At 43.3% G+C, this 25,237-nt stretch overlaps 1 protein-coding gene across 1 annotated transcript; it reads right to left on the bottom strand.

Annotated features, from left to right (window-relative positions):
• Nucleotides 1-1,450: 1,450 nt before the first annotated feature.
• PLAA (phospholipase A2 activating protein) lies at nucleotides 1,451-25,137 on the bottom strand. Its single transcript, XM_083419819.1, has 14 exons — nucleotides 24,898-25,137; nucleotides 18,891-19,084; nucleotides 17,821-17,921; nucleotides 17,590-17,710; nucleotides 15,371-15,538; nucleotides 14,601-14,736; nucleotides 12,860-13,029; nucleotides 11,928-12,085; nucleotides 11,579-11,798; nucleotides 10,627-10,698; nucleotides 9,565-9,636; nucleotides 7,599-7,700; nucleotides 4,350-4,514; nucleotides 1,451-2,171 (listed from the first exon to the last, which is right to left on the bottom strand). The coding sequence occupies exons 1-14, from the start codon at nucleotides 25,044-25,046 to the stop codon at nucleotides 1,606-1,608; spliced, it is 2,394 nt and encodes a 797-aa protein (XP_083275945.1). The 5' UTR covers nucleotides 25,047-25,137; the 3' UTR covers nucleotides 1,451-1,605.
• Between the last annotated feature and the right edge of the window lie 100 nt (nucleotides 25,138-25,237).

Here is a 25,237-nt window from a genome sequence, read left to right as displayed (position 1 = left end):
TAGATGGGTGAGGTATAAACAATAAATTATTATTATTATTATTATTATTATGTAGTAAAGGGCCCCATTAGTAGCTTAGGGCCTCATCAAACCTAAATCCGGTCCTGTGTGGGGCTCATGTGCTGCTTGCAGGTTTCTCAAAGGCATCTGGTGGGTCCCGTGAGAAGAGCAAAGCTATACTTACGTTCTCTGGCCGTTCTCAAGACAACTCATCCACAATGTCTCAGCCTATATGGCTCTTTTGCCAAGGAATTATTCGCACGTTGCAGGAAAATATATCCTTCAAACCCCACCCACCCACTTGTCTTCTTCACCTGTGTACTCGGATGCAAGTTTTTACTTTTCAAAGACAATTCTTTACACAGCTCAAAGTGCATGTTTATTTTTATCTGTGCTATTTCAGTTCCAGACAGGTTTTATTTATTTATTTTTTAAAAAGGAACATGCGTTGTCCACTCGGTTGAGCACACTTTAGCAGCAGTGTTTGAATACGGTCAGAAACGGGTGACCTTATTCGGTGGAACAAAATGTAATTTGTCCAGACCGAAGCTTATTATCCTTACATGTTTAGCCAAGTTCGGAAATGCATCAAAGGAGAAAGCGATAGGGGGAGTTTTACAACATTAGCAGACTCCAACTTTGGTTATCGAGTGAGGTGTTGCTATCAGAAGGGGGGATTCCCCAGAATAACATTTAACATCGCTTGTTTGAATTTCCCAAAATAAAACGGTACGTTCTGATCTCAAAATACTTATTTGCATATTTAGTATTATTGCAGCTGTATTTCTAACTAGACAAGGACAAAAAAAAAGGGATAAACGCATGAGCTGCATGTGTCTGATAAGGAACTAAGAAAAAATGCTGACATTTAGGTATAAGGGATTAGACTTTAGAATGAACATCTCATCAATATGAATGAGACAGCTCAAACTTGGCAGCAATATTATTGCACTCTGGCTGGCTGCAGATAACATTGCACTTCCTTCAGCATTGGGAAGGTTATCGCCGAATCCCAAGAAAGATAAAACCATATATATATATATATATATATATTCCAAAGGAACATTTTACAGAGGGTCGAAAAAACAAAAAAGCCTGCACCACACACCAGAAAACTCAAAGTATATGTTTCCTGGCATACTAGACATTATCAGATAAAGTGGTTAAAAAAAAAAACACTATGTAAAAATTAAAAACGTTTGCATTATTCTGTTCCACAAGAAAAAGCTGGAACAATTAGTGTAGGTGCTATAACTTAAAATGCTGTGGTTGTGCACTGATTTCTTTTAAAATATGACATGAAAAACAAAGCTAAGAGAGCTCGTTCTTAAAACTGTCTCGGTCAATCGAGACTGCTTTGTTGATTTCTGTTGACATTTAATTCCAAACACTCAAAAGCTACTGCAGACTGACTCCCATGCATTGCAGCTTTGAAGGACAACAAATTCCGTATCAGTGCAAAAAAAGATTTTATTTAGGTTTTTTTCACTTAATGTCCAGATAGTTAACCCACAGTATTTCTTCTCTCCATTGTTGTAAAATATGAAAAAGTTTATCTTCAGCATAGCCATAGACTTTCAAGTGCTTTTTAAAAAAACGAAACGGTTAGAGCAAGTTAAGCACCAACCTACAGCATTCGTTTACCTTAGCCGGTTCCGATACAGAGGAATATTTCTTAATTTGAGAATCAACCCCCAGAGACTTAGCTAACTGTACAGCATCTGAATCACCACTGATCAATGTCCCAAGAGCCACAAGTAGTCTAAAGATAGCTTCGAGGTCTTGCACAATTTCCATGACTGTGCTGATCACTGATAAGCACTGAGCTTTCCCCTCAATGTTATTAATTTTATGTAAACAGACAGCGTAGTTCAGAGCCAGGGTGGCTAATGCAATGTGAATGTTCTTATTGCTGCTTATTTTCAGCTCTATTGCCTGTGACATTATCAAGTCCCCCTGTGACATCATGAGCTTCTGGCCCACTGGGTGGATAAAACAGTTGCAGAAAATTCTAAGGGCCAGCATCTGGTTGGCTTGCTTTCCTCCGGGGTTCAGGAATTGGATCAGGTGGCTGCTGAACTGTAGGCCATCCTTCTCGCTGCAGAAGCTTTCGTTCACGCTGGGATGCCTGATGGATAACCGAAGAATATCGAGTGCTGGAAAGACAATGTCTAGGGACACAGGGAAAACAAGCGACCTCGTTACACTTTGAAATGTTGCAGAGCTTCCAGCAGGTCTGTTGTCATAACCCCTATGGGAAAGGTTCGTCTAGCACAGGGTTTCTTAAAGGGGTTGATACTTGACCCCCTTAGGGGGTCTAAGGGACTGGGCAGGGGGTGGACCTGGGGTGGAAACGCCCGGACACTGAGGTCTGGCTTCGAGGGCCTTCTGGCGGTTCCCTCTCTGCAACAAGTGAGGCTACAGAGAACAAGGCAGAGGGCCTTCTCGGTGGTAGCGCCCACCCTGTGGAACGCCCTCCCGTCAGATGTCAAGGAAATAAACAACTATCCAACTTCTGAAAGCAGCCCTATATAGGGAAGTTTTTAATGTTTAATGTTGGAAGCTGCCCAGAGTGGCTGGGGAAACCCAGCCAGATAGGTGGCATGTTGTTGTTATTGTTATTAATGATGTATAGTAAAAATATTATTTATGAACTCTGAAATAAAGGGCATTAAGAATGTAGAGAGTGCACCTCCCTTGCCCATTGAGGAACTTCTGCGTAGGACAACTGCATCTAACATGGAGGTTCAGTTCTGAGGGTTCTACCTATACAGTGGTGCCTTGGTTGACGAACTTAATCCGTTCTGGAAGTCCGTTCATAAACCGAAGTGTTCTTAAACTAAGGCGTGCTTTCCCATAGCAGCGGGGGACTCAATTTACAAATGGAACACACTCAACAGGAAACAAAACTATGTTCTGCTTCCAAGGCAAAGTCCACAAACCAAAACACCTACTTGTGGGTTTGCAGCGTTCTTAATCCAAGTTGTTCATAAACTAAGCTGTTCTTAAACCAAGGTACCACTGTACATGAAAATCAGCTATACACAAAACCTTGAAACAGAGCTCAAAACTCTTGCTGCTCAGGAAATGCCAAGTGGACCAGGCACAAAGAGTTTTTAAGCTCTCCGCCTTGCCTGCATTTAACTTGCGGAATTTCAAGCAGCTTTTGTCTTCAACCATGCAAAGTTGAAATCACAGAAGTTAAATACGTTTAAGAGGCCATTGTAGTGTATTTTTAAGACGATTCCACAATATAATGGTATTCTCAGACCATGGTGCTGTACGAACAGAGAAGCAGGCTAAACAGCGAAGAACATGGTGACTCGACTCACAAAACCTACAGCCCAATATTCATATGCTTGTTAAAAGCCCATTAGGCCAATCCATCTCATTAGAGAAGATTTTTTAAAAAGTCATTATTTTCACTCGTTTTTCTTTTTTATTTACATTTTATCAATTGCCATTGCCGGGAATCAAAATTAATAAATTACAGTATTACATATTGATTATTTCTTAAACTTTTTCATTTATAGTCCTAAGAATTTGGGTTGGGGCTGATGACAATTTTATGAACTCAGCAGTTGGGAACTGATCTAGCCTGAATTACATCTCTCTATTTTAGGAAAATAATGGAATCCTTAGCATATTTATGTAACTCAGACAACTGAATTAGAAATGTCATTGCCATTAAAATAAGCTGGTGTGCGGGGGCGGTAAGTAGGATAGTCTTAAGATTAAACTTCAGAACTCTAATCAGCATAAAATCTTCACCCTATGGGCAATGGAACAGCATCCCCATCAGCCACTAATATATTAAACTGCCAGTCACCAATACAAAGAAATAAAATTATTTGTGGTATAAAAACTGGTGTATCTAAAAAGGTAAAGGTAAAGGACCCCTGATAGTTAAGTCCAGTCGCAGATGACTCTGGGGTTGTGGCGCTCATCTTGCTTTACAGGCCGAGGGAGCCGCCATTTGTCCGCAGACAGTTTTTCCAGGTCATGTGGCCAGTAGGACTAAGCAACTTCTGGCGAAACCAGAGCAGCGCACGGAAACGCTGTTTACCTTCCCATTGGAGCGGTACCTATTTATCTACTAGCACTTTGATGTGCTTTCGAACTGCTAAGTTGGCAGGAGCTGGGACCGAACAACGGGAGCTCACCCCGTCGTGGGGATTTGAACTGCCGATGTTCTTATTGGCAAACCCAAGAGGCTGAGTGGTTTAGACCACAGCGCCACCAGCGTCCGGTGTATCTAACAAGATGTGAAATAAGGTGAACTTTTCTAACTGCTACCCACCCATCTAATTTGCTGGACCTACTAGATGTCCCCAACAACAATTCCATACCATTTGGCCAGTTAATTGCCTTCCACAAAGTTTGCAGTTGCTGGGCTGTGGGAGCTTCAGAGGAGGTGTTGCAGGTTATAGAGAGCATCTTCTCCAGAAGATCTAAATCATCTTCAGTTAACTGCTGTTCAGCAGGGGCACTTCTGTTAAGTTCTTTCAGTTTGCCTGTGAGACAAATGGGAGATAGCTTGAAATGCTCTATTTGAACCTCTTCACGTTATGAATACGAAAATGAATTCTCGATCCAGTTCAATTCTATTGTTGCCTGTTGGCATATTTCATGTTAACCTAGTTGCCTAGTGGGCAAATCCCCATTGAAAAAACAATTTTGCTTCATCTCAAATGTGCTCCAAAACCTCATTTGCATTATGCGTAAACAGTGCGCTCTCTAGGATTTGTACAGGAAATATTTCCATGGCATTGCTTCACAATTGTCTTATGTTCCTTTCACCACACAAATGTTAAGATGTTTAAGTGAGAGTCTGGAAAAAGTTGTAGAATGAAAGGGAATGTATGAAACATATGATCTGTAGTCCAAAACAATTTAAGATTTAAACCTCAAATCATGAGACAGAGGCTGCAGTCTCAAGGTGTACTTACCAGGAAGAAAGCACCACTAAATTCAGTGTAAAGTACTCCCAAGTAAACCTATTGAGGTTTGGTGTGGAAGATGAGAACCAGGTGTTTACAATAAATTCAAAAGCATTTGTAATTGCTTTGAACTTCTGAAAACAAAACTAACAGTGGTACCACAGGTTAAGTACTTAATTCGTTCCAGAGGTCCATACTTAACCTGAAACTGTTCTTAACCTGAAGCACCACTTTAGCTAATGGGGCCTCCTGCTGCTGCCGCGCCACCGGAGCACAATTTCTGTTCTCATTCTGAAGCAAAGTTCTTAACCTGAAGCACTATTTCTGGGTTAGCAGAGTCTGTAACCTGAAGCGTATGTAACCTGAAGCGTATGTAACCTGAGGTACCACTGTTATAGCCCAATGGGAGAGGGAGAGAGAGAGCATGTGAACAGCGTGCCGAAGATCTCATTTTCAGACCCTCCAGGATGAAGATATTTGCACAAGACACCCAGGAGAGCCGCTGCTCAGCAGAGCAGACATTGCTGGCATAGACAGTCAGCCTGACTTGGTATAAGGCTGCTTCGTGTGTACCTCATTCTTGAGACTTGTAAGTCTCTGCCCTATCGATGCTTCCTATGAGGAGTCCCAGCCTGCTCTTAATTTTGAAAGTCTTACGAACTCTGAAAATCATGAAAGGTGAGAGGCTCACTAGGTAACCGGTGCCAAAGACAGTACTGCTTGCCTTAAAAAAATTAACATTAAACTAGGTTCCAGTTTTGGGGTTCCAGAACAGTGACCCAACTTACATGGCAGAGGAACAGGTAAGTACCCCTTCACTACATGCCTGAAAGAACATGCAGTGGGGGGGGGACAGTTGTATAAGTTGATTGGCAGCGCAGCGTTGTGGCACCGGCCGGGTGCGGAGAATGAACAAAACTTACCACGCCAGCAGAGCTGCGCTGCACTGCCTGCCTGTCCAGACAAGGGGGAGGCCAGCAAGATGAAACGACCCTTGGCGGACAAATCCCCCCCCCACGCTGGCCAGGTGGCCATTCAGCAAGGGGGCAGGGGTTGTGGCAGCAAGGCCAGAGACCCCCAGCGGCAGGCAGGCAGGCGGGAATGGGGATCCCTGCATGGGAGCGCCCGGCTCGCACCCCGTTGAAATTGTGTGCCTGAGGCTGGGCCCCCCTGCCCCCTCCGCTATGCCCCTGAATGCACAAATTGAGGATGACATGTAAAATTGCACCCCTCGCATTATCTGAAGCACACAGTGGAGAAGAGAGCCTGCAGAACCCATGGCAGATTGCGGCATGAGTGTTGTGTCAGCAGCAGGCTTGGGTTACACTAGAACAGGGGTCAGCAAACTTTTTCAGCAGGGGGCCAGTCCACTGTCCTTCAGACCTTGTGTGGGGCTGGACTATATTTGGGGGGAGGGGGAATGAACGAATTCCTATGCCCCACAAATAAACCAGAGATGCATTTTAAATAAAAGCACATACAGTGGTGCCCCGCAAGACGAATGCCTCGCAAGACAGAAAACCCGCTAGACGAAAGGGTTTTCCGTTTTGGAGGTGCTTCGCAGGACGAATTTCCTATGGGCTTGCTTCGCAAGACGAAAATGTCTTGCGATTCCTGGGGGGGGGGGGTTTCGCTCCCCACCCCCTTTTTCTAAGGCACTAAGCTGCTAATAGCCTTTTAGCAGCTAATCCGCTAATCCCTTAAGCCTTTAATAGCCGCTAATAGCCGCTCAACCGCTAATAGCGCTAAGCCGCTAATAGGGTTGCTTCTCAAGACGAGACAACCGCTAGACGAAGAGACTCACAGAACGAATTAATTTCGTCTTGCGAGGCACCACTGTATTTGGGGGGAGGGGGAATGAACGAATTCCTATGCCCCACAAATAACCCAGTGATGCATTTTAAATAAAAGCACATATTCTACCCATGTAAAAACATGCTGATTCCCAGACTGCCGTGGACAGGATTTAGAAGGCGATTGGGCCGGATCCAGCCCCCGGGCCTTAGTTTGCCTACCCGTGCACTAGCATCTCAGACGATTTCAGGAGTCTGTTTCAATATCCTTGCAAGACATTAATCACGTAATACAAATCAATAAGCTTGAAACTAACCTTCCTTTTTAATGCCTTAAGAACATAAAAAGGTTTGTACTGTACAGCTTTGCACAAAAGTCCATTTGCCACAAAAGCAGATCCACTGATTATGTTGCTGCTCATTGCTTGCACCCCTTGTCATCTATTCCAGCTGCATAGAAAGGGGAAAGTAGGCAGTGCTTTTAATGCTCCCAGCTATCCAGGGAGGACTGCGGTCAACTGAATACCACAGGGGCAAAATGGCAAGTACATTCGATATATTTAGCAATTGCTCCAGTCCTTACGATGTATCAAAATATTTTCTTCTCAACAGGGGGAGATAAGCAAAACTGGAATGCGCCTGACCTGCAATATTTCTAATTCACAAGACGCAAGTGGCTGCTTTATTATATTAAAAACACAAATCTTTTGAGTAATCCAACCTTCCTATGTTTTATTTCTCAGAAGTAAAAATAGGCTGAAAATAGTTTCAGGGGAGTAAAATAAAACGTTTTACGGGACTGATGTGTTTGAAGGATAATTGCTCACCCCAATAGTCATTTAACAAACCGTATAAATACACTCACCCATTATTTGTGTAGGGTTGGCCTGATCAAAAGCAACAGCTTCCTTCTTTGGAAAATAAATATTTTCATTTTTAGGTATAGTTAATTTGTAGGCACCCGTCCCTAAAAGGGAGAAATAAATTCTTAGAAACTTAACAGTATAGCTTTGCACCCTATAGCAGGGAAAAAACATTAGCTTAATTGTCACATATTATGTAGCTATTTAAAAGATTGCTAAACCGTAATTTAAATTATTCCATGTCTACATGTTTTTTATAAAAATAATGCTTTGTTCACTGTGTGGCCTTGACCAAGTAATTTAATCCAAGGGTACCTCAAACACCTCTCTGCACTCCTGGGAGAAAGCATGGGATAAAATCTAACGAATTAACTCCTACAGGAAAAATGGTTACATAAACAGCGCTTCATATCCTGAGCGTTTCAGCTTTTTAATTAGCTAACACATTTCAGAGACTTAAGTGGCCTCCAAAAAGGGAGCCCAGTATAATTAATTTTATTAACTCCATTTGTGTTTATCCATGCACTATTACAAAAGCCAGTAGCCACATTTCACACCCTTCTGAGAACAGGGATGGAGAATCTTTTGCAAAAAAATAAAAATAATTAAAGATTTTCTTGTGTGTCTCTACTTTCAATTCACACAAGTCTTTTTCACAGTTCATTTGCATTTGGTATGAGACACTGTTATCATATGTGGTTCGGGGAGGAAAGAAAGTTGATTTTATCTAGGCTCTCTTGCCTTCTTGAATAGCTTCTCTTCTAAGATTGTTGCAGCTTCATGGCAGAAAGGAGCTTTTCAAGGCAAAAGGCAGGCAGGTGAAAAACTCTGGGAGTCTTAGCGATACGACAACTGATAAGTTTCAAGGAGGGAAGCTTTTAGCATTGGTCACCTGTGAGATTTCTGAAAGCTCTCTTGGTTAGTAAACCAAGAGAACGTGCGCATGAATAAAATTAACAGCTTAAAACAGATCTGATAGAAAAATTTCCCCGGAGTCTTAATTTACTTGCTACAGTTTTATCTTACCCTTCCTCCAAGGAGCTTAGGGCGGTATCCATGGTTTGCCTCCTTCTCCATTTGGCCTCTCCTGTTTTATCCCAAACAACGGATGCTTCACTCGCCGCTGCCCCAAACACACACCTCTGGGCTGCTCACCCCATCTCTCCTTTCCTTACCCTACCTCGCCTTACTTCCACCCCAACTTTCCCTTTATCTGCATTTCTGCCATCTGAACTGCCATCTGAACTTACCCACAGGCATGAATAAGTGGAGAGATCAGCTATTATAATAAGTGTGGTCAGCTATTATAACACTGTGCTTGGTTTCTCTGATTAGAAGAAGCACAAAGCTTAGCTGGAGTGACGTGGCAACAAGATGGCGGGGAGTGGGGATTTGGTTATTTTGGGGGAGGAGGAGGGCAGATGTAAGTGACCAGCACGGAGCTTTGGCATACGTTTTCAAAATTGTGAGACGAATGATTTTGTTGTTGTTGTTGTTGTTGTTGTTGTTGTTGTTGTTTAGTCGTTCAGTCGTGTCCGACTCTTCGTGACCCCATGGACCAGAGCATGCCAGGCACTCCTGTCTTCCACTGCAACCCGCAGTTTGGTCAGATTCATGTTTGTAGCTTCGAGAACACTGTCTAACCATCTCGTCCTCGGTCGTCCCCTTCTCCTTGTGCCCTCCATCTTTCCCAGCATCAGGGTCTTTTCCAGGGAGTCTTCTCTTCTCATGAGGTGGCCAAAGTATTGGAGCCTCAGCTTCACGATCTGTCCTTCCAGTGAGCACTCAGGGCTGATTTCATTAAGAATGGATGCATTTGATCTTCTTGCAGTCCATGGGACTCTCAAGAGTCTCCTCCAGCACCATAATTCAAAAGCGTCAATTCTTCGGCGATCAACCTTCTTTATGGTCCAGCTCTCACTTCCATACATCACTACTGAAACTGGGAAAGACGAATGATTTCCTTACCTGTAAATGGATCAGCTCCGCTTGCAGGAGCTGCAAGTTCAGATGCTGAACCTGGGACGTAGCGACCTGTACCTAGAGAAAAACAGGAACAAAGTTGCATTCACATTGCTTAAACGTCTACAGTATGAAGTGTTTGGGTTTAAATAATAATAATAAAACAGCAACAGCAAGCCCACACACCATTTTTGTAGCTCCCATATTTGGATCCCAACATCTTTGCTAAGCACCAATGGGTTCTACACGGTTTTTACTTCTATTATTTCCAATGTGCGTATACATTGTTTTCCTAAAGAAAGCGCATGGGATTGGAGCCTTAAGTTTCCTGTGTGAGAGAGCCCAGGATTGAGTCTCGCAGGAATCATGATCATTACCCTTTGGCAATCATTACGTGCAAGTGCAATTTGTGTCTCAACTTCTATTCTGAACCTCAAACTCGGTCTTGAAGACTGTAAGCAGCTGGCTCCTGGAGGATGCTATGACTCATCCACCACAGTTGCCTTAGCGCCCAGATGTATGGTCGCCATCGAAACCAAAACCCTCCATTTACTTGCCAAGGAAACGCCTTGCCAAGTGCGATCATCTCCCCCCCCCCCCGAGATGCAAAGTTTTGTGAAACTGCTCTACAACACCCATACTCATCTGAATCAATCAGTGCCAAATGATCATTCTTTCAAGACACACCTGTAAAAAAAAAAGGTTTTGCAAAGAAAAAACAACAACCAACAAGCTACGACAAGTTTCTGGTCCAAACTTGCATTTAAATGTCGTGCCTTTGCTTCTAGAAATGTGGTGCTTTTTCTGTATAACAAGGGCTGAACATTCTAGGGCTCCCCTGGGTGAATACTAGATTACCCTTCCAACTCTACAATTCTATGATTCTAAAGCACATTTTTAAATAAGAAATAAAACGATTCTGAGCCAACATTATAGCTTTGCTCCCTGCCTTGTCCATCCGGAATTCCAATCAGCTCCATTTCACCACACCAACTGTAAACCCAAAACTTTACATTTATTCTCCCAGAAGGGAGAATAAAAACAACTCTGCCATCATTGACACAGTACCTGTAAACGGATCTGCAGCTGGGAGCCCTTCCCTGGACTCCGAGGAAGAACCTGGAACATAGCGGCCACCGCCTATGAAAAGATAAACCGAAGAAAAGAATGTGATCCATAAAAAGTGGAAAAACCAAGAATTACCAACAGTAGAAAAATGGCAAATGAAGATGATGGATTTTTTGGAGCTAGCCGACCTAACCAGAAGAGTCTGTGACCAGAAGGAGGAGGAATATCAGGAAGAATGGAATAAATTTAATAATTATTTAGTTAAATTTGTTAAGTTAAATTAACCGGAAACAGCTTGCAGATATTTAATAGGCTTAGGATTTTGTTTATGTTAAGTGATGAAATAATATGTTTAATTATATAAGGTGAAGATTTAAGGATGTTAATGTTTAAGTTAAATTTCATTTAAAATTGGGATTTTTGAAAACCGTCCTTTTGACATGCAATGAAATTCAACTAAGGGGAAGCGAGGAAGTCACTTAACAAAGTTAATAACGGTAATTTTCAATAAGGCTATGATTTATGTTTGTTATGTTTGTTTGTCTTGTTTGTTAGTTTATAATATTGTGAAAACCAATAAAAAAAATTTTTTTTGGGGGGGGGGGAGGAAAAGAATGTGAGTCCAAGAGTCCAATGCACTCTTATTATTAAAACATGGAGGGGAAACACCCCATTAACTTCGCTCCTTAATGAAGTGCCCATACTTTTAAGAACACGCCACTTCATCCGCTGCAAACAGAAAGGGAAATTATTATTATCACTTCTTACATTTATATGCCGCCCGCAGGACTCAGGGCGGTTCACAAGATAAAATTACAATATAAAGACACAAAATACATAATCAGTGTTCCGCAGTATGGCCAGGGGCAAAAGAACTCTGGCACGCTATTCAGCCACATATTTAACAAGGAGCGAGGTAGCAAATTTAGGACAGCTTGGAGCAATTCGTTACCTGTGAAAGGATCTGAAAATTCCGCATTCGTGGGTCCCAGCGTTTGCCCTTTGGTGTTATCTATTATGAATTTGGCCACCTGGTCCAGGAACATTGGATTTAGATCATTCTTCTGCAGGAAGTTGTATGCCGTCAGCCAGGGATCATCACTGATGTTGTAGGGCAGCTTGTGAGAGGGCCCACCTTCATTCACATCAATAGTAAAAACATAGTCGTATTCCTTTTTTAAGGAAAGGGAAACGGCGAAAGTGATTTATTCTTATATATACCATTCCAGTGCACACAGCCCACCAATAGGCTGGGCTGCCAGGGTTTAATTACTAAACGTGAGGGGTGAAAAATTACTTACCCTTCCTTCAAATAAAACCTTTCCAGACGTCTGCTGTGTGGCTCCTGATGAACCGACAACATCCCCAATCTTCATCCACCTCTCTTCGCCAGCACTCCACTGATAAGCTTCAACTTTCCCATCACTTTTAATAAGTCTCGTTTGTCCATCTCTTGTACCTTAAAACACAGAGAGGAGAAAATCAGCTGCGTGCCTGGAGAAAATGGTTTTAGTTCAGGGGGTCAGCAAAGTTTTTGGGCCTTGGGCAGGTTCATAGTCCCGCAGATGCCACGCTGGACTGGGCACACATGGGAAAACGCTATTTCCGGCGCAGAGGAGGCGTGCGCGTCAGCCTCTGCAGCCAATCAGAAGCAGCGGAAGCCCCGTCAGACGTTCAGCTTCCAAAAGTAGTTCACAAACGGAATAGTTTACGACGTTCGGGAGCCAAAACCTACGGGGAACTAAGCTGTTTGACTTCCAATGTATGACTGTAATCCCTAAACAAAAGGGTGGCAATCCATTTCGGGAACAGAGGACCATAACAACCCCCAGCCAACTCTCTGGGGCTAAAGTGTACAAGTGAACATGCCAAGAACTACATTTCTGAAGATGCTATCCAAAAGGGGACCAATGGGTAAGACAGGGTTGGTTTGTTTTACAAAAAATATAGAAAAATGACAGACCTGGGAGGCCTTGGAGACTACAAAAAACCTAAAAATATTTGGGAGCAGAGTATAATAATAATATTACAGGCTGAGGGAGCTGTCAGTTAAGAAAAAAAACTTAACTGAAAAAGATGGACAGTTTGTAGAGTCTTGGCATCACAAGAAAACCTTGGTGGGGAGGGGCAGATATAGCCTGCAGATTAGTCACTCCTGCCCTAAACCTTTTATTTACCAGGACAGAATAGATGAGGAGGGATGCATGTTTGCCAGATAAATTTAAAATTATACCTGGTTCGTCCAAATGCTCTCTCCCAGGAAGCTCATCAACACTGATGTCCCCTAAATCAGCAGTTTGAGGATCAATTTTTGCTTGAGAAAGTTCGTTTTCAAAAGCCTGGATCTCCTCCAGATTTGCTGTGCGCTCCAAAGACTCAGTGAACACTCTGATAATGCCATCACTGAAAGAGGAAAAATAATAATTGCATTATCTAGGAAAGCGTTCCCCTGCCCCTGCACATCCTATTTCCTTCTTACTGCTGTCCCCGTCCCCACCCACCCCTCTCTAAGAAAGAAATCCAGATTGCTGACCAGGTTTTATATCATAAGATTGATGCCTCATCTTAAAACCAATCTTCCCCAGGAAGCAAGGTAATTAATTTTAGAATAATCCAGTGAAATGCATCAAGTTGAGGACCTACTGCAAACTTGTGTGGTCTACATTTTTTTTAACCCTAGTGTTCATTTCAGTCACTGATCAGGTACAAAACAAGAATGCACGGCCAAACTGTACTCAAGGATAAGGCACAAATCTGTGTTAACTGATACTGAGTATATAGTCTTGGTCAGGGGTCAGCAAACCTTTTTCAGCAGGGGGCCGGTCCACTGTCCCTCAGACCTTGTGGGGGGCCGGACTATATTTTTTTTGGGGGGGGGGGGGGAAATGAACGAATTCCTGTGCCCCACAAATAACCCAGAGATGCATTTTAAATAAGAGGACACATTCTACTCATGTAAAAACACGTTGATTCCCGGACTGTCCACGGACCAGATTTAGAAGGTGATTGGGCCGGATCCGGATCCTGGGCCTTAGTTTGCCTACCCATAGTCTTGGTGATCATTCTGCTTTCCAATATGCAAGGTTCAACTCTGAGCTGACGTTCAATAGCTATCCACCCTCCTTGACAACACAATTTGTCATGCGCCAACCTATCCCAAAAATGGAAACGAGGGCAGGATCCTGAGTCAGAGCTGCTTGTTACAACACCTGGAATGGTAGAAACAACTGGGCTGGTGCTGGAGAAGGAAAGCAAGCTATCTATGTTTTTCTACTTTGTGGGTAGTTTTTGAGTATGTGCTTTCTTTGGGTTGGTGCACAATATTCCTGTTTGTTTTGTTTGCATACGTTACAAAAAAAAAAACACAATAAAGATTTAACAACAACTGTCTTCCAGTAATTGGCCAGGGATCCATTGGTGAACTATGGTCAAACTTCTGCCAGTTCTCAAAATGTATGATGGAACTACACATGCGTCTTTGAAACTCTGTTTTGTTCAATAATCTCCTTTGGAAGCAATGCTGTATCATAGTTTAGCATAACAAGAATATGTATCGGGTTCACACGTTCCACTCCTTACGCCTCTACTGCACTCCTCTAGGAGGAGTTCAGAAGCTTTTCCTCTCGTTTTTCATGCTAACGTAATGATAACCGAACCTCACAAACTGGGTTCAATGTTAACTCTACTGAAAGAAGTCAGCTTCAAACCATAGCATAGGAAACCGGCTGGTTTCAATTAATCATAGAGTTTAGCCACAGTTTATCGTTCAGACACACTGAACTGTGGTCAGTCTAAAAATGGAAGCAGAATCTTCCATTTCCTCTCTGGCTCTGCTTCAGAGAAGAGTAAGGAAGTGTGTGACCATGAGGCCAAATCGTTCCTTCTCGCGGCACAAAAATATCTACTCAGCCTGCCTTCAGCATTGTGCCTATTTATCTTGATGAACAGATGATAGGAAGCCGAAATCTGAATACCTTGCTCCAACGACAAGGTCCCCGTTGTCCAACACACAACAACACCAGATAGATTGAGCTGGAAGTCTGATTGTCTGTGTGCATTCCCCCTTTCTCCAGATCCTGAGCGATCGGTCTTCGCTAGTAGTAACAAAATCTAAAATAATGCAACATGCCATTCATTAAATTGAGAAAGATGCAAGTGGAAAGTTACCCTTCCCCTAGCAGCAGCACTTGTGTCTCAAAAATACCCCTCTCATCTTAAGAGCACCTTTGGATCAAATCCATCAGTTTGAAATTGGGGTAGGAAATGACAAGGAGTCAAAGCCACTTGCCAATCAAACCACTCCATGCTTAGCTAAAACAGAGTGTTATCATTAGAGTTTATCAGGTTGCAAAAAAGCTGAAGAAATATGTTATTTGTGTTTGTGCATAGCACTGGCATCCATTGACATCTTCAGCCGTCCATTGCAGGAATTTTCAAAGTACGTTTAGGGAAATCTGGGGATTCCTTAGCTGCCAGGTTTTACAAGAACTAAGCAAGCCTGGTCAGCTCTGCACATATACTGAGTGAACCCTCGATTGAAAGCCCAAACCCTAGATTGCAAGCCAAAACAGGGGTACTGTGGCAGATAAATTAATGTGGAGTCTTCTATGGAAGGGAGTTTGAAAACCATTACTCTAGTGCCAGTCAAAGAATTATAACTTACTCAGTTCTAAATCTACTTTTAATTAGAAGGCACAATCCTTTTTATAAAAAAAAAATGTATGTCTTGAGGACAGTTTCTTACCTTTACTTTGCGGGAAGACCGATATGCAGTATATATAATTGGTGTGGCCATAGTAAACCTCAAGACACTCTCCCGATACCTGCCACTTTCGAATGCTGGCATCGTTTGCACAAGAAAGAAACTCTGTCTCGCTTAAAATGGCTAAGCCCCTTACACAGTCTTCATGTCCTTTATGAAAGGAAAGATAGATAAAACGTAAGTCTCACTGAGAGCCTCTCCACATCTTATTGAAAGATGATATTCTCTAGCCATGAAATGCTTTATAAAACCATGTTCTTATGTGGTGTACTGAAAAGTAGATCTCACTTTAAAATTACTAGTAGCAAGCCATGTGGTCAGGAACAGGGTCTTGCTACTCCCTGGTCAGTGGTAAAGGTAAAGGTACCCCTGCCCGTACGGGCCAGTCGTGTCCGACTCTAGGGTTGTGCGCCCATCTCACTTAAGAGGCCGGGGGGCCAGCGCTGTCCGGAGACACTTCCGGGTCACGTGGCCAGCATGACAAAGCTGCATCTGGCGAGCCAGCGCAGCACACGGAAACGCCGTTTACCTTCCCGCCAGTAAGCGGTCCCTATCTATCTACTTGCACCCGGGGGTGCTTTCGAACTGCTAGGTTGGCAGGCGCTGGGACCGAGCAACAGGAGCGCACCCAACCGCGGGGATTCGAACCGCCGACCTTTCGATCGGCAAGTCCTAGGCACTGAGGCTTTTACCCACAGCGCCGAAATCGTCTCAAATATAGACCCATTGTATAAGTATCATTTGTGTAATTGTAGCCTCAGACTCATGAACACTACCTGAGTTCCCTCTTGAAGACAGGAAGCTACGGCTGGCACATAACAAGATGGCTCAGCTACTGTCCAAGCACAGGCTGCTGGGAAACATTAGACTAGTGGTTCAACATGAACATTATGCAAAAAACTCAAAGGCACTGTACCCTGTTCAAAGCATAAGAGCATGAAAAGGAATCTTTAGTGACACTGCTTACAGCACAGGACTGTCCTTTCACTAAAGGCATTTTAATAGATTCCTTTCCTAAATTTGTTACATGATAGGGCGGTCAAATATTTTTCAGAGGTTAATCATCCACTTTTTAACTGATCTGTTTACATGTCAGTGGGACTACATCTACACAGAGCTTGAATACAAGTATTGAGCTACTGAAGGGAACGAAAGGTACATTGTTAATGGAAAGGCAAACTTTATATTCCCCTTCCTTTTCAGGGTGCACTTTCCTTGCAAAAACTCAGAAGCCATTGGCTCTGTCACTTTGCTGTTTCAGGACATCGTCACTGCTGTGCCTGGCAAATGGCACCTCCAAATAAAAATTACTATTAACAATTTTCTGCTTATGAGCAAAAGGAACCCTCCCTCCCAAAATAGACTTGCTCATTGTGTTAGCTTTGTACTCTGACTTGAGCTAAGTTTTCAGTTCCAAAAACTGCTCCAGATAAGTGCTGACAGCTGGCTCTGCTAAGTTTCATTTCTTTACCCCAGCCTAAGTTTCTGTTCCTTGGCCACGCATTAAGTTTCATTTTCTGTTTCAGCAAAAGTACTCTGAATAGCTCCTGGCTCCTATCATGTGAATGGCTTGGCCCAAGTGATCTACATAACAAGAGGTAGCAGCTCCCATTTCCAGACCTTTTCATGGTGAAGAGGCGGTGAAAACCCATCAATGGGACTGTTAGTTCATAAATGCTTTGGAAGGCCTTGACAGGTATATCTAAAAATTCTATCCATACCCCCCAAATGTACCATATTCAGATAGCTATTATGCCAACAGCAAAAATCAGCCATAAAATAAAAACCAAAAGGTCTACAACACTTTGTAACCACAGATTTACAGTACAGCAATCCCTAAGAGCCACATAGAAAAGTGGGGGGAGGTATTCCATATGCTTTTAAAGATTGCAAGCGACGAGGCCTGGCTAATTTCATAAGTGAAATAATTCCACAACTGTGGGGCCACCACTGGCAAGGCCCACCATTTTAATTGCCTTCGATTTACTAGCCTTTATTACATAAAGTTAGTGAACTTGCCATTTTCTATTCCTCTAAGCTTTCAAGATAAAGAACCACACTAACTTCTACACATGGGGTGGGGAAGAAGAAAGAACCCACAAAACCCAGATCCTAGAATAAAACCTCTTTAATTCTCCGGGTGCGGAGGCACATTGCTAAGTTGCGTATATACACAGAAACTGTTTTAGCCAAGTACCTACCAGTAAAAGTTCTCTCGCATCGACCTGCCTTCCACAGCTTAATAGTTTTGTCAGCCGAACCAGTCAACATTAATCCTTGTTCAGGTAGTATCTTCACAGCCCATACTGCTGCAGTGTGGCCCTATAAAGGTGAACAACATGAATGCTGACGGAGACAATCTACATTTTCTGAAGTTCAAATAATCATGATCTGCTGATAATGAACTCTTGTCACCAGCAGAGTTTCTGTACCTGTAGTGTCATCATGCATTTGTCATTCAACCAGACTTTGGCTGTCGTATCCCACGAGCCACTAAGCAGGGTGCCAAACTTCCCAGATGAGAGGCTGCAAACTAGAACAGAAGATTAAATAAACATCGCCAAAATTCACATTTAATCTACTCCCCGATTTGCGTGAGCGTTGCGTTCCAGGACACTGTGCGCTTGTGTGAAACTGGATCACCCCATTCCTCCCTTTTAGTGACGTCTTTTATGATGTTCCCAGGTCACTTCAAAGTTCAGCGGTTTGCGCATGCGTGCCACTGTGCACATATCAGTTGTGCCTAAAACAGGGGTTGTGTGTAGCTGAGTGAGAAAAGGTGTTCTGATGTGCTAGCAAAGCAAAGCTACAGATTTTGGTCTATTTTCAGACGATACGCCATAGCAAATTTCACTAACCTAATTTTCATCCTTGGAAATACATGAGGTGATGAGAAGCTACCACAAACAACTGGAAAACAGAAGCAGCTTTTTTGACTGAAAAATAGCTACACAAGTAAGGTTCTGTCTTCTCAGCTGTTAACAGAGTGTGGAAAATATTTTTCTGTCTTGGCGATACTATCATCAGTCTCTCTTATTTTTTCATTAAACCAACTCCCAAGCCATATCTCCTACCTCCAGGCCCATTTCCCTAGAGAACCTCTAAGGTGCTAAGAATGGTGGAGTGCTAAAGACACACCTCTTTGCCCTGGCTTTTGACACTTGAGAGGTATATTTCTAGGATGCACCTTATTTCTACAATTTTAAACTGTTTTTAATACTGTGCAATATTTCCTTTTACTATTAATATTGTATTTTAATTATTGTAACCTTCCCTGTAACCATAGTGTGACGGGCAAGTAATAAATTCTAATAACAATAACAATATAATGTAACATTTCTAAAGGTCATAATGTTTCAGAAAATAATGCTAACGTCTGCTCATGATAAAACTTTACAAATCAAGTTATTTCTTAGAACACATAAAACCAAGCGACTTTGAGTCGTTAAGATTCCAAAAGTGGTATGTTGAAAATAAAATTTAAAAATCTGTGTATTCTTACCTGTGTTTTTATGACCCTTAAGGACATACAATGGTGCAGAGTTGTCCAAAGCGAAAATGCAAATATTGTTGTCATTACTGCCGGTGGCAATTAATCCACGTGGATAAAGCTCGCTTGGAGGGATGACACACACACAAGAAACAAAATTTGAATGGCCACTCATGCAGTGCACTTCCGTAAATCCTCTGTTGAGACTGGAGACAAAAAAGAAACCAAAGTTTTTATGTTCCTGTAGTAAGGGAATCCTACCCATTTAAAAAGCCAGGTAATATCTATCTGGTATCTAAATGCCAATGCATGTTCTAGGCATAGTGCAAATTTCAAAGGGTGAGCTTCCAATTTGCACCACTATAGCCAATTAGATTTATCATTGATCACATTAACACAAGCATTGGATTCATGCGCTCCTAACACCCCATGCATGTCTCCCCTCAGCCAGAAGGCAGAGGTTGGAAGCTTTTGTTTCCATTTCGACTAACTGGTGTGTTATGTATGAACTCATACAGAGAGGTAGTTAGCTTTTAACTGTATTAAATAATTGTTGTTGTTGTTATAATATTATTACAGTGGTCCCTCTAGCTGCGGACACGATCCATTCCAGGGTGCCATTCGCACCCTGAAAAGTCTGCAACTAGAGCGGTGCTTCTGCGCAAGCACAGAGCACGATAGAGTGCTTCTGCACATGAGCGCTTCTGCACACTTCCGGGTTTGCAAGCCATAAATACACAACATGAACCTAACGCAACATGAGCTTTGACTGTATTCTTATTATTATAGCTCTTTTGAACCTGCTAACTTCAAATCATAGTTAATAATTCTGGCTTGTTCAGACAAACTTTAGTTAAGGTCAAGCACATTCACACATAACAATGAACAAGAGAAATATTCCAGTCTACTCTTCATGCCTGCTGTACCAAAGATAGGGGGAGGGAAATTATGAGCAGGAAACTCACTCACATAACGCAAAACAGTGTTTTAGCATTACACCCAAATAAGCCATTGTGTTTGGACTTGGCCATGCATTAGTTGGCATGTCCAACAACTACATTCCGTCAGGGAATAACTGCGGTTATTCCTTTTTCAAAACATTTGTTTTTATACACAAAATCAGTGCCACTTCAATTCAAGGTCTCCTTTAAGACATGGCAAGGAATCTAGCTTGATAAAATTGATTAAATTCTTCAGAATGTCTTTGTTTAGTCTAAAAGACTAACCTTGTTTTGATGATAATCATCACTTCTCTGGAAGATTAGTTGTCTTTGTTTTATTTCACTTTAGGCCAACTTAGGAATCTTTATAATAAAATGGTGTTGCAATTCTGTGCATTCTCAGGGTTGCATCCAGTGGTGACTTTGACCTAGAAGAGCCACTGCTGCTTGCACCTGATTTTTGCCAATTCCTCGTATCCATTAGCTGCTCCTGAGAGCAGGAGAGTGGTACAGCATATGGCATAGAGGGTTGCATTTGGAAGGAGGAACTGGTAAAACCAATTGTGCTAGCTTAAGAAACTCCACTAATTCAAATCCACCATTATGATACAATCTATATCTTCAAAAATCCCTTCCAAGTTTAAAAAAAATGAGTGTTACTTTATACATAGGCTCAGACTTCATCTATCTGTATTTGTGAACTGGTCTTGACATTTTAGGGAGTTCAATCATGATTTTATGGCCCTGAAGAACATATATTTTTTGCTCTATAAGTCTCACTTTTTCCCTCCTAAAAAGTAAGGGGAAATGTGTGTGCGTCTTATGGAGTGTATGCAGGCTGCGCAGCTATCCCAGAAGCCAGAACAGCAAGAGGGATCGCTGCTTTCGCTGCACAGCGATCCCTCTTGTTGTTCTGGCTTCTGAGATTCAGAATATTTTTTTTCTTGCTTTCCTCCTCCAAAAACTCGGTGCGTCTTATGGTCTGGTGCGTCTTATAGAGCGAAAAATACGGTAGTTTGGCATATGTCAGAAAGAACCGTTTTCTCACAGAAAAGTCTAAGAATGGCCTTAACAGTTATGGCGCTACATAGAGTAAGGGGACATTTGATGGTTTAAAACAGGCATGCCCAACTGGTAGATCACTGGCTCCCCGAAAGAATCCCAAGAAGTTTGGGTCCCCTAAAAAAAGCTGAAAATTTTAACCCTGCACCCCCCAAAACAGGGCTCTATTCCTTCCTTTAAAAAGTGGGGGGTAGATCACTGCCAGTCTTTAACTCTGTGAGTAGATCGCAGTCTCTTGGGAGCTGGCCACCCCTGGTTTATACAAATTTACCCTGCTATCATAATGATTAAGGTTTTAAATGATAATTTTAGGTTATATGTTTCTGACTAAGTTTTAATTTATATATTTTTTAACTGTTGCTATATCTGTATTGTCCCTGTTATACCTAACTGCAAATTCAAATTTATCCCTATCGTGTTTTATGACTTCCTTGATATTGTATGTGGGCTGGAACTGGTCTGTGACCAAAATAATAAAATTCATTCATATTTTACCCTATTGACAGCCACACCAGGCCTTGACTCTTTTTTGTAAGCAAAAGCACTGGGTTTGTTCAGACTAACAGCCATTGCTTTGTAGTCTGTGATGGCAATTTCTTTCAGTAGCTGTTTTAAATTCAGTGAGGACCGTCCTGTATTATAATAATTTTTTTTAGAAGTTTAGGGATTGTAGCCCTCACAACACTGCTGCTTGCTGAAGTCTGTTTTTGCTCTCTCTTATGTTCCCACTTGTATGGGACGCGGGTGGTGCTGTGGGTAAAAGCCTCAGCGCCTAGGGCTTGCTGATCGAAAGGTCGGCGGTTCAAATCCCCGCGGCGGGGTGCGCTCCCGTTGTTCAGTCCCAGCGCCTGCCAACCTAGCAGTTCGAAAGCACCTCCAGGTGCAAGTAGATAAATAGGGACCGCTTACTAGCGGGAAGGTAAACGGCGTTTCCGTGTGCGGCTCTGGCTTGCCAGAGCAGCGATGCCACGCTGGCCACGTGACCCAGAAGTGTCTCCGGACAGCGCTGGCCCCCGGCCTCTTGAGTGAGATGGGCGCACAACCCTAGAGTCTGTCAAGACTGGCCCGTAAGGGCCAGGGGTACCTTTACCTTTACTATGTTCCCACTTATAACTCCAAGGTACTTCTCAAGCTGTTCATGTCTTTTGTCCTGCTGCTACTGAGTGTACAATACTTTTCCTGTCACATCCAGACCCCAGCGCTAGAATGTTCCATGACCAGAAGAACCTGATCTTGTCAGTCAAACTGTGGCCCAATAACTCTTGGCACAAGGACAGATAATAAATTACATGTATGCATGTGCATTATGCGCACACCATGATAAACACATAGATATACACCTGCATATTAGGCCTACACTAAAGATGAAAATCAACAATGCGCTCAAAGTGACCTAAGATCAAAGATGTTTTTCACAAACTTATTTTTTTAGCTTGGGGTTCACAACAACTGCAGTCAAACCTCGGATCCCGAACACCTCCATTTTGGAACGTTTCAGCTCCTGGACACCTAAAGCCCGAAAGTAAATGCTCCGGTTTTTAAAGGTTTTTCGGAAACCGAACGTCCGACACGGCTTTCGCTTGAGTGCAGGAAGCTCCTGCAACCAATCAGAAGCTGCGCCTCATTTGTCTAACATTTTCGGAAGCCGAACAGGCTTCCGGAACGGAGTACGTTCGACAACCAAAGTTTGACTGTACTCTTAAATATTTCCTTCCAAGTTACCAGGCAAAGTGCTTGGAATGTGGAAGAGCCTATTTCTTTTATTTCATTCGTCTAGGCCACTAACCTATGACAACATGGATATGTGCTTGAAGGGAGACTAGTCTGTGGCACAGCAGGTAACTTAGAGCACTTGAGTATTGGCCACTTGCGACCAAGTGAAGATGCCTTGGCCGACCCCTGACATCTCCACCATCTGGAAATCCAACTAATACCACATCCTGTAGAATTCCATCCATTCTATTTTATCGGCACAATCAGAATGAATTTCAGGAAACAAAATGCTTTTTCTGAGCAGGAGCGGTTAACGTTATAGCTCATTGCTGTCGCTTGTCTTCACTTACCCCACCCCCCTGCTCACAGTTGTGAAGAATATTCCAAGGTTATGAATGGTCTGTGTCACCATTAAGAAAGAGAGGTAGGAATAAGCCGCCAGTATATATATATACTCTCCCTGGATCTTAACCTAGCTAAAGGTTGTCCTCTGAACTAGCCAGATGTTTAACTAAGAATCAATCACAGTCAGTCCATCATTTGAAAAATAAGACTTTAGAGTCGTCTTGCCCAAAAATGGCATGTAGACATTACGATTTGGCAACTGCAACCTGGGTTTAAGGAGCCACTTATTATTATATATCTAAGTTTCTAACGCTACAGGTCACATAAAGAAATAAAGAGCCCGTCACTTTAGAAACCATTTAGATGTTTCAAATCACAAGCTGGCGACTTTCCTAATCTAAACAGTAACTTGTAAACGTGCGGCACGATTCACAACTCGGGTAACCACAGTGAGGGGGGAAAGTATTTGATCCCCCCGCTAAATTTGCCCGTTTGCCCTCTGACAAAGAAATGACCAGACCATAATTTTAATGGTAGGTTTATTGTAACTGTGAGAGACAGAATAACAACAGGAAAACCCCCAGAAACCCAGAAGACAAGTCAGAGATTAATGTGCATTATAATGAGTGAAATAAGTATTTGATCCCCTATCAACCAGCCAGATGTCGGAGGGCAAACGGGCAAATTTAGCAGGGCATCAAATACTTTTCCCCCTCACTGTAGGCGGTCCTAATCCCACTGAAATCAAATGGCCAACCCATCACACCCATCAACAGTGTGATGCAGCAGCAAAAAAGCTAATGCTATTCTACGCTGCATCAACAGAAGTCATAGTACCACTCTATTCTGCCTTGATCAGGCCACACCTGGAATACTGTGTCCATTTATGGGCACCACGATTTAAGAAGGATGTGTGCAGAGGAGTGCAACCAAGATTATCAAGGGTCTGGCAACCAAGCCTTATGAAAAGTGCTTGAAGGAACTGGGTATGCTTAGCCTGAAAAAGAGGACACTGAGAGGAGACACACAGCTGTCAACTTTTCCTTTTTTTGCGAGGAATCCTATTCAGAATAAGGGAATTTCCCTTTAAAAAAGGGAAACGTCGACAGCTATGGGAGACTGGATAGCCATCTTCAAATATCTCAAGGGCTGTCACGTGGAGTAGGGAGCAAGCTTGTTTTCTCCTGCTCGGGAGGGCAGGACTCGAACCTGCGCCCTCAAGTTACAAGGAAGGAGATTCCTGACTAAATATCAGGAAGAACTTTCTGATAACAAGAGCTGTTTGGAACGGTCTCCCTCGGGAAGTGGTGGACTCTCCTTCCTTGGGGGTTTGGAGGTTGGATGGCCATCTGTCATGGATGTTTTAGCATCTGAAGGCAGCCCTGTTTAAGGAGTTCTCAACCTGTGGGTCCCCAGATGTTGTTGGACTACAACTTCCATCATCCCAGAGTTCTGACCTATGGGTCCAACAACATCTGGGGACCCATAGGTTGAGAAAAGCTGCTTTAATGTGTTTTTGTTGGAAGCTGCCCAGACTGGCTGGGAAAACCCAGCCAGATGGGCGGGGTATAAATAAATCATCATCATCAACATCATCATTATTATCATTGAGATTCCTGCCTAGCAGGGGGTTTGACTAGATGACCCTCAGGTGTCCCTTCCAACTCTACAATTCCTTGGAGGTTTTAAAGTAGAGGTTGCTTGGCGATCTGTCCTGGATGCTTGAGCTGAGATTCCTGCCTGGCAAGGGGTTGGACTAGATGACCCTCGGGGTCTCTTCCAACTCCACGATGCTAACCCACCCCCACTCCGCCATGCCTCCAAACGGAGCCAGCAACCGGGAGATCCTCCTTTCAGAGGATCTCGAAACAGCCAAGGGAGGGGAAAGGCAGAGCAAAACTCCCCTTAAGGCTCCTTCCCTCCTTCCTTCCTTCCCCCCCTCGCCTTCCAAGACTGACCTGTCGGGCGCCCACAGCCGCGCCGTCCGGTCCCGGGACACGGAGACGAAGGAGCCGGCGGGGAAGGGAGAGCAGCTGAGGCCCCGCACGTCCAGCTCGTGGCCCACCAAGGAGCAGCGAAGCCGGTAGGTGCCCCCCGCGGCGGCCATCGCGAACAGCCCTCGAGCCCCCTGACACAGCAGCAGCAAAAGTGCCGGAGCCCGCCTCCTCCGCTTCCTTTCGCCCGCCCTCCGCCGGAAGCGCCGGAAGAGGCGCGACGCCCAGAAGGCACCGCGTAGGGGTGGAAGGGAAGGACTACATTTCCCAGAATGCAAATGGACGCGCCGGGAGCCTATAGGGG

This window comes from Podarcis tiliguerta (assembly GCF_965153285.1).
Source record: "Podarcis tiliguerta genome assembly, chromosome: 17".
Lineage (NCBI taxonomy): Eukaryota > Metazoa > Chordata > Lepidosauria > Squamata > Lacertidae > Podarcis > Podarcis tiliguerta.
This window is presented reverse-complemented; position numbering and strand designations above follow the sequence as displayed.